This window comes from Miscanthus floridulus, chromosome 19 (genome assembly GCF_019320115.1).
Source record: "Miscanthus floridulus cultivar M001 chromosome 19, ASM1932011v1, whole genome shotgun sequence".
NCBI classification, from domain to species: Eukaryota; Viridiplantae; Streptophyta; class Magnoliopsida; order Poales; family Poaceae; genus Miscanthus; species Miscanthus floridulus.
In genome coordinates this window covers 21,761,477-21,771,345 of record NC_089598.1, presented here as the reverse complement: position 1 = coordinate 21,771,345, position 9,869 = coordinate 21,761,477, and the positions used below count along the sequence as shown (strand labels likewise).

At 51.9% G+C, this 9,869-nt stretch overlaps 1 protein-coding gene across 2 annotated transcripts; it reads right to left on the bottom strand.

Moving 5' to 3' along the window:
• Positions 1-487: 487 nt before the first annotated feature.
• On the bottom strand, positions 488-5,994 carry LOC136526917 (RAF-like serine/threonine-protein kinase PRAF). 2 transcript variants are annotated; one of them, XM_066519486.1, is made up of 9 exons: positions 2,774-5,994; positions 2,491-2,642; positions 2,338-2,409; positions 2,101-2,253; positions 1,877-2,040; positions 1,653-1,803; positions 1,113-1,235; positions 912-999; positions 488-826 (listed from the first exon to the last, which is right to left on the bottom strand). In XM_066519486.1, the coding sequence occupies exons 1-9, from the start codon at positions 5,514-5,516 to the stop codon at positions 648-650; spliced, it is 3,825 nt and encodes a 1,274-aa protein (XP_066375583.1). In that variant the 5' UTR covers positions 5,517-5,994; the 3' UTR covers positions 488-647. The 2 variants fall into 2 exon arrangements, with proteins under 2 accessions (XP_066375583.1, XP_066375584.1); XM_066519487.1 differs by having other exon boundaries at positions 1,653-1,800; positions 2,774-5,989.
• Between the last annotated feature and the right edge of the window lie 3,875 nt (positions 5,995-9,869).

Sequence of the window (9,869 nt, the reverse complement as noted above, 5' to 3'; positions counted from 1 at the left end):
GGACATAGCGACGGCGCGGGCGAGATCAGAGGACGTGTGTGCATGCGTGCACGGCATCAGCAGAACGGAGGGAAGAAGAGAGAAAAAAATCTATATGTTTTTTTTACGTTAAAACACATGTATGTTGTATAGCATTTTTGTTTCTTTTTCGTCCGTGTCAATGTACCAGTGCCGTGGAAAAGAAGTGTTGTTTGTGCCTTCTCACGTGGAGGTGCAGAAGAAGTTAGAGCCTGTTTGGTCGGGCTCCGAGCGGCTCCGGCTCCTCTGACTCCTCTCATATTCATCTCCTGTAGCGACACTATTCCCCAAAGCCGTTTTTCTCTCTCCTCCTAGAAATCGTAACGGACGAGAGCGCACGAGAATCACTAGCCAACCGCTCCTTATAACACATCATGTACTGGTTGATCTACATGCTCACGGGTCACGGCTCGCTCTTACACTACGCTGTACTACCATATTTCCACGATCCATGCCAAAAGCAGACAGGAGCATCAACCATCGACCGACTCTATAAGCATGCCACATTTTCCTATCTTGAACTTTTTATTCATGTACAAAAGCCAGACTAGCCATGGTGGCACCTCCTCGGTTTGTAGACTGAAACAGTCTGCTAAACAGAAGGGCGCAAGAGACAGAAGGCTAAGCATCTATTTCGACTGTTGTGCCTTGGTAGGAGCAGCCGCCATGGCGCGCAGGCTCTTGCCGACCTCAGTGAAGCTCGGCCTCTCCGACGGTTCGGCTGACCAGCACTGCTCCATCAGTGACCTCCACTGGGGATCACAGGACTCGGGCACCGGAGGTCGCAGCGTGTTATTCACAATTCCACCTGAGTGAAGTTGGCAGAAAGTTCAGGGACAAGAAAGGCATTGGATTCCCCAAGTATATAAGATCATCATAAGTTATGTGCGTACCTATAATGGTACCATAGTGCAGCTCGGCGTATGGTTCTTCACCCGTAAGTAGCTCCCACATCACAATGCCAAATGAGAAAACGTCCACCTACATCCAAAGATATGAAGATCACCCAGAGGGAACAGGAACATATTCCTCCAGACGCAGGTCAAAGAAAAAGGAGTGCACACATTAGGCCAAAGGGTGCATCGGAACCAAACCTTTTCAGAGACAAGGCTGCTGCTGCCATTCAACAACTCAGGGGCCATCCAAGGAAGTGTTCCTCTTACTCCACCAGAGATTAGTGTCTGGCATTTGACCTTTGATAATCCCAAATCACCAACCTACAAAAATAGGAAGGCCATCCTCATGTCCATAACGCAACCAAGAATATCAGAGATGCTTAAAACCTTGCATGTTGTTCTGCTAGTGCTGGAACCAACAATTCTCTAAAGAATTACATCCTTGGTATGGCAAGAGTCGAAGACATTTCTCACATTCAAAGATTGCACACTCTATAAAATAAATATAATATTATGCTCCATAAACACATTAGTCCATATGAGTGGGAGTGTGCTTTTGATTAATTAATACAAGTGAAAAAAAAAGATTGGACCTTACTTAGTCACTTGCTGCCTTAAAGACAAATAAAAAAACCTACGCATCAAAGTATAAGCATAAGGTACAAGTGCATTACTTCACCGGCATAAGTTATTAAGGGTTATCACAATTAGGGGGAGGGTGTTTATGAAGATAAGCACCTTGCATATAGGCCGTTGAGGATCCCTTAGGTTGACAAGCAGAGTGTCACTCTTCAAGTCGAAATGCACTATATTCTTCCCATGGAGATATTCCATTCCAAATGCAACATCCATGGCAATTAATAGACGCCTACGCCGATCAAAGATCCTGCTGATAGAATAAGATGAACTTAGAGTTGCATCATATGAAAAGCATTATGTTGGCATTGAAAAGAGTACTATACTTTTCATGTCTTTGCAATGCTTGTCGGAGTGAGCCATTAGCCATGTACTCCGTTACCGTTGCAACAAATCCATCAGGTCCATCTAGAACAACACCGTAGAATGCTACTACGTTTGGATGGTGCAAAGATGCAAGCTTGCCTGCCTCATTCCAGAAATCAGTCCTCTACAGACAAAAGAAAAGTTAGAACATGGTGGAATCAATTTAAAACAAAACATTTCATACCATACGCTCTTGCTCAGATGCCTTCCCAGCAAAACATCGATCGTTGATTCTCTTTATAGCAACATCCGAACCCCTCCACTTTCCATGGTAAACAGTACCAAAGGTTCCAGAACCCAGTTCACGCAATTCTTCAAGGTCACTGTTCTTTATTATCTGTTATCAACAAAGTGGAAAATAAGGATAACGCGTTTAAAATTTCGCATAAAATGTGGAAATAAATAATAGCTAGACAAAAACCTGAAGGTTATCGATATCATCTAAAACTTGAACCCCCTGGCTTGTTTTGTCTGACTGATTATTCCCTTCAGCCTGAACCCAAAAGTAAACCAAAAGATTACAACCAACCGAAGAACAATGATTTAGGCCAGCGAAAATACAAACATCTCCCACCTGAACTTTCGCATCAACTACTGCTCCATGTGAATCAATGTGATCCCCAGAGAATGCAGCTGGTTTTTCAGGAAAGGGTGGCTGAAGAACTGATGCTGCTACCCCTTCAGCAACAGCTTGTAATTGTCGCTTAACATTATCTTCTCCAAATCCTTTCAGAAGTAAAAAAAAAGAGTATGAAAGAGAGAGGCAGAGGAATTGTTGCTTAGTCCATTTTGATTTTGAAATAATATGATAGTAAGTAATACTGCCCAAATAGTATAGGATGACAGAGTGTACCAACCTTTGTTCAACTTAACTTTGTGGATATCCTTAAAACTTGGGTCTTCTTCAAAGAGTACGGCAGCATGTGTGTTCATATCAGGTGTATGGCCATCAGTATATTGACCTCCAGAAACAACAGGCTCCTTAGTTAACTTGCTTGGTCTTGGAGGCACTAAAGAAGCATTGCCCACTGCTTTCCAAGGATCCTGATTTGAGAAAAGTGAATCTGTGTAAGCTGGTTCTTGTGTAGCTTCAACAAGATCAATACCAACAGTAGCCTGCAATGGAAATTTACTGCTGCCATTGGGAGGAGCAGAAACCAAGTGGTTGGGCATTTCCTTGGGATGCTGTAGAGGAGGCCCAGCAGGAACCTGAGCACCAGAGTTAGGAGGTTGCACAGTAAACTTTTCATTAGAAACAGGTGGTTCAATCGGAACTCTAAGGTTGCTCTGGACAGGCAGATTGGGTGGTCGCTGGATTATGTCAGGATGGACATTTTGTGCACCAACATCAAAAGCATAAGGTGGCTGCTCACTGTGCCTGGCAATGTTGTCCTCTTGGGTCAAAGCAGGAGCAGTAAAGGCATTTGTAATCCCCATATGATACCCTCCAGCTTGAGATTTGTAGATAGAACTACCATCAATATTTACAGGTGGCTTCCCAACTTTGGCATGATCAATGACACCATGAGGAATAGAAGGCTTTCCATGCACACTAGATTCTGGTGGTGCAATAGGACCCAAATGAACTGCTTGCATTCGTGCATCAATAGCTCTGGCATAGTCATGAGGAAGATCATGTGCATATTCTCTAAGCGGTTCCGCTCCTGGATGATTTGAATCCTTGTATGCACTGGCATCAATACCTTGTGGGCCATTCAATGGAACTTGTGGTGGTTGCATGCTATAAGAGAACGGTTGCTGCTGGTACCTGACATGATCTTCAGCCCCCGCCGGAGGAGAATGACCCACAAATACTCCATTTGGAGCAGGAGCACTAGACACTGGTAAAGCAATCATGGTGGGTTGAACCGGCACACCTGTATCCGGAGGTACAGTTGCCTGGACTGCAGGTTTTCTGGCAGGAAGAGTCGGATCAAATTGTGCCATCACTGCTGTGTTCCCAGCTCTTGGTTCCGCCAGATAGTTTGCAGGAGTTCCTGAGCTTGCACCTGGACTAGATTTGTTGGATGCACTGTCTTGATGCGGGCTGTAAAACATTGGAGCTGCCTCAAGGTTGCCCGTTGCACGAGAATTTCCCTGCTCCCGGATAATATTATCCGAATGGGCATGCGGCAATGCTTTTTGGCACATTGTGCAATCATCATACCTCAACGATGGAACAGTGGCCGAGCTAACCACCACAGGAATTGTGCCAGAGCTGGTCACTACTGGCATGCTTACTGCGCTTGTCATCGCTTGTTGAACACCAAATCTCTGCCTCTGCGCATCATTTGTCTGCAGATGCACAGAAGACAAAGGAGGAAGCTGCGACAGTGGAGTCTGCACCACCCGGTAACTCTGATCAACCTGAGCTTGCACTGGCCTTGTGAACTGCGTGGTCTCCAGAACAGGTTCTGCACCTGCGGAAGCAGGCCTGAACGTACCGACTTGAGCAGCAGTGGTCGCCGTAGAACCCGTCACAGGAACGCTGGGCATGAATTGGCTCATTTGCACAGGCACATAATTGACAGATTGTGGCACCCCATGCACACCAAATTGTTGGGCGTTGATGTAGTGTACCTGCTGCGGCTTTATATACGACTGCGGCATCTGCTGCAGATAAGAAGCAGACTGAGGCTGCTGGTGTGGTACATAATGGGCGACTTGAGGCTGCTGCTGGTGCTGCTGCTGCTGCACATAAGTGGTTACTTGAGGCGGCTGATGCGGTGTTGCATAAGCAGAAGCAACCTGATGAGGCTGCAATGTTGACGGCTCTGCCCTAACCAGGATGGGATTTTGAGCCGGGATGCCCATCGCCGAAGGTGACACCGAGACTGCAGTGAACCCAACCGACTCCGGGAAAGCACCAAGGTAATGGCCCCCACCTGAATACGAATACTCAGTTGCAACGGACGCAGGCGGCGGCACCGCCCGCGGCGACATACCTTCCACTAGCCCGCTGTACTCGGATGCCTCGGAGTTGTGCGCGGAGGAACCGGCACTCGCGACGCTGTCCTTCCGCCGCATGGCCGCGGCCATGGCCTCCGCGGAGACACAGTTGATGGCGTCGATGTACCGCTGCCCGGACTCGTCCACCGCGGCGGCAGCGAGGTGGTGGGGCCCCGAGCCGCCGGCCGCGTCGGTCCCGGAGGCCGGGAACAGGAAGACCCGGAGCTTGGCGGAGCCGTCGGGCGCGGCGGCGGCCAGCTTCTCGTACTCCTCCATCATGTTGTCGTAGTCCTCCGGGCCGGAGACGGAGATGAGCGAGTCGAGGTCCTCCCCGGGGAGCTGGTACCTAACGAGCACCCCGCCGCCGGAGGCGGCGGAGGCCTCGTCCACCGCCTCCACCTTCCGCAGGAGCTCCCCGAAGGAGGCGGCGCGCGGGACGGAGATGAGCCGCGTCTGCCCGCCCACGTACCGCAGCGCCCCGTCCCCGGGCCTCGGCGCGATCCGGCCCCCGTAGCTGCACATCAGCTTCACCTTCCCCGCACCACCGGACGCCGCCTCGTCGTCGCCGCCGCCGCCGCCCCACGCCCTCGCGCTCGGGCTGCTCGGGTCGCCCGCCGGCGCCACCCCGGCGCCCCTGCTCGCCATCGCCATCACCGCCGCCGACTAGGGTTTCCCCTCGCTCGCCGAGGCCCTGGCGAGGGCCGCGCAACAGAATCCGAAACGCAGGGAGGGGAAGAGGGGAGAGGGGAGAGGGGAGGAGGAGGAGGCCGGAGGCGCGACGCGAGTCTGGCGCGGGGGGGTTTCCTTCCTTCCCGCAATCCCCACTTGCCTCGCCACTCTCTCGCTCGGTCGGCCCCGGACGCGCGCGGCACGGCAGGAGGCCGGCTCGGCTCCGCTCCACTGCGGCGGCACCGAAACGAATCGCGGAATCGGCGGTGGGAAACGGGCGGTGCGGAGGATAAGTTCTCCGGGGCCCTCCCGCGACCTCCACTCTGCAAGTCTGCAACTTCGTGCCTGACAGGCGCGCTTGCTTTGGCCGTGAGCCCGTGACCGTGACCCACTGACCTCGCCGTCCCGTGCGCTGGGTGATTTCCATGTTTAGTTTGCCGGAATCGGCGCCGCCGAACATACTGTTCACTACTGTAGCATCTAGTTTGTATTTAATAATAGTTGTTCAATCGTTGACTAATTAGACTCAAAACGTTCGTCTCGAAAAGTACAACCAAACTGTGCAATTAGTTTTTGATTTCGTCAACATTTAGTACTCCATACATGTACCGCAAGTTTGATGTGACAGAGAATCTTCTTTTTCATAGTGCCAAAGTTTGGATTTTGGGGTGAACTAAATATGGCGTTAACATCGGTTTAAACGCTTTGCTACAAGGGTTTTACCTGGCTGGCATTATAAAATATTGTAATTACTCATATGCCATTAAAAAGTTTAAGCGGTCGCAGGTACCACCGGTCGGAACTTCTCTGCCCTCTGTGCCATTCCGTTCACTTTTGCCCCTAACGGTATCAAACTGCGCTGAAAAAAATCTAGAATACCCTTTATGTTTGAACGCCATGTTAAATTTTCTTGTTTCTCTAGTGCCACTGAAAGTTCACACACACGGGCCAGCAGCGCATGCACAAGCTAACTCCAGACTACTGCATGTCCACACCACCACCATCGGACATGTATAGGGACAGTTAACCCCATGTGCACCAGCGCGAAGGGGTTGGCGGCGGCTGCGTAGCCAAGGACCGATGCGGCGAGCACGAGCACGAGCGTGATCCGAGGTCGTTGACCCACTCCAGGCTTTCCAAGTCTGCATCGTGCCACACGACACCGATGTCGCGCCTCCCCAGCGCAGCTAGCCCGGCTGCATGGGCGAATGCCGGTATCTGCCAGAAGATGGAGATGGACACGGTGTTGTCCTCGGCATACAAGCCATGCCGCGTGATGTCGCACGGCTGAACGATGTCCAGCATGCCCACCGCGACCATGGAGAAGATGGAAACGACAAGGCCGATGCCCATCCGCTGCAGCTGCGTGAACCCATGGGGTCGCCCGATATAGGAGGGCACAATGACGCGGTCCTAGACGACGATCCAAACGATGACACTGATGGAGTAGTGATGGTGTCCACCATAGAGAGAGTCGCTGGTAGCTCTTGAGCTCCTCCACCAGCGTGACCGAGCACAAGAGCCATGCTCTCGCCGCCGCCGATGTCGCTGGCGAGGAGGGCAGTCAGGCGCACTCGACACGACGACGACGCGTGGGACTCCATCGCCTGGAGCGTGTAGGAATGTGCGGGAACAAATCCACGCGCGCAGGGCGGCCGCGGCGAGCTCCACTAGAGCACGCGTGGGTGGCAGTCGGCTCGAGCAGCGACGTGCACGGTCTACGGGCTGTCGGCGCACGGCGAGCTCCATGGCGCTTGGCGGCCACGTGCGAGCTGGGCGGCCATGGTGAGCGTGGCAGCGCTGCACGGCCATGGCGAGCTCCGCGGGCTGTGCGTGAACTTCTCGGAAGGGCGGGCGCACAAGATCTAGGGAGAAGAGCACCCCACGGCGACGCCAAGCACCGAAGCCATGTCGAGCAGCACCCACGCCTGCTCAATCAGCGTGTTCAGCCCGGCGAACTCTCGCTTGTCATGCTCCATGAGCGTTGCGTCTTCCTAGTCTAGAGCGTCCAGCAGCTCGCGTAGTTACCGGTGGCTCAGCCTGGCCAGGTACGACGTGATGGCGCCGTAGGGGCGGACGCCAGGTGTGAGGAGCGACGTGGCGTGCATGGAGCCGTCGACGCCCACGCCCTTGGTCGGAGGGCGGCGGCGGGCGCTGCGTCAGGTCCACATGGAGGTCGTGGCCACGGAGGACCTGGACGTGCAGGTAGCGGCAGGTGCTAAGGGCCATCTCGTCGTCGAGGTACTCGACGAAGGCGAAACCCTGGGGCCGGCTGTCGCCGCCCTTGAGAGCACCTGCACCTCGCCACCTCCGTCACCACAGCAAGCTACTGCAGCAACAGCAGCGTGCAGTAATCCCCTTTCCCTTGCCTTCACCTGCACCGTCCCCACCATGGATGCATCGGGAGGGGTTGTCGAGGCGGGCGAGGTCAGAACAGGGCCACGCCTGCCGTAGCTGGTCCTCGGTGACAAGCAGTCATGATGCGAGGAGGCGGCCCGAGCAACGTGTGCGAGCTCCGGTCCGGCCACGTGCAAACTCTGGACCAGCCACCGCGAGCGGCATGGGCGAGTGAAAGGTCATTGTGTGGTTTATGATAATTGAGTGACAACCTAGGTAGACTAATTGTGTTTATATGAGATACACAAGTGATTAGTCCACAGATACATGCGTGTGAGCAACATATGCCATGAAGGTAGAAATGGTTCGGAGATATTGCAAAGCTCACATATGTGATGTTGAAGGAGCTCATTGCACATGAGACATGACATTGAGTCATGCGATCAAGGTGGAGAAGATCAAGACATGACTTGGCTTGATGGACCGGTTGCAAGCGTGAAGGGCAAGTTGGAGGTTTTGGAGCGATGGACCGCATGGTGGTGAAGCTTGAGCAAGACTTGGCACCGATGGACGAAGGCAACGATGAAAAGCAAGTGAAGTCAAGATCGATGAACCAATATGATCACGTGATTATATAGAGTGGATCACATCATTATTGATCGTGTTGGTGCATGTGTTGCATCGACATTGGAGGAGATGGAATGGAATACGCAAGGCAGAGGTATAACCTAGGGCATTTCTTTTCACCGATCATAGGTGTGTAGAGAAGTTGATGACCGAGTTTAGGATAGATGACCGTGCTATCAATAGGGGCAAACTTGTTTGCATATCGGTCATCAAGTGCCACTTGAGTGATCTAACTTTGCATCATTGCTAGGATCGAGTAGTGTGGCAAGTTGAGTGGCTAATCCTTTAGAAAATTTTTGTGAAAAGCTAACACACATACACATAGTGGTGTACACTTGGTGGTGTTGGTACATTTATAAAGGAGAAGAAGTTAGAGTTGATGAGGATCAACTCGGTGAAGAAACGGAGGCAAAAGGAGGTCACTGTGAGTGACCGGACGCTGGTCTCGGCAGGACCGACGCGTCCGGTCAGTGGCAGCTGTTGGGCGCGAGTTGACTGACCAGACTCTAGTCCAAGTGGTGACCGGACTCAACGACAGTGCATCCGGTCAGTGCTGACGTACACTAACGTCGTGGCACGAGGAGGAGCTCTAACACGTGGTAGGCGGGGAAGGACCAGACTCTAGTGCTGCGTCCGATCGTGACCAACCTGACGCGTCCGGTCGTAAATCAGAGGCTCGAGGAGCTCTCTGGAAATGACCGGACTCTAGCTTGTCTGCGTCCGATCGTGCAGGAGCAGATGCGTCTGGTCACGTGTGACGTATGTGAAAGGTCCTAATGGCTAGAGGGGGAGGTGAATAGCCTAATAAAATTTCTATAACAACACTTAACAAAATGATTAGACAATTATGAGGCGAAGCAAGTGTTGCGCTAGCCTACTCAAAATGCAAGTCACCTACCATAGTTCTAGTTTAGATAGTGTCTATTCACACAATAGCTATGATACTACCCTATATTAGTGTGCTCTCAAAAGCTAACTAAAGAGCCACACCAACTAACCAAGCAATCTCTCACAACTAGCTACACTAAAGAGCTTGTCAACTAGTTTGCGGTAAAGTAAAGAGAGTGATCAAGAAAGTTATACCGCCGTGTAGATGAAGAACCAATCAATCACAAAGATGAATAACAATGAAGACCAATCATCTCGGAATCAATGATGAACACAATGATTTTTACCGAGGTTCACTTGCTTGCCGGCAAGCTAGTCCTCGTTGTGGCGATTCACTCACTTGGAGGTTCACACGCTAATTGGCATCACACGCCAAACCCTCAATAGGGTGCCGCACAACCAACACAAGATGAGGATCACACAAGCCATGAGCAATCCACTAGAGTACCTTGTGGCGCTTCACCGGGAAAAGGTCAAGAACCC

Coding starts and splice junctions, on each gene's coding strand:
- LOC136526917 (XM_066519486.1), bottom strand. CDS start 5,516: ATGGCGATGGCGAGCAGGGGCGCCGGGGTGGCGCCGGCGGGCGACCCG. Junction 2,643..2,773: donor CAAAGTTAAGTTGAACAAAG/GTTGGTACACTC, acceptor TACTTCTGAAAG/GATTTGGAGAAGATAATGTT. Junction 827..911: donor GCACTATGGTACCATTATAG/GTACGCACATAA, acceptor AACTTCACTCAG/GTGGAATTGTGAATAACACG.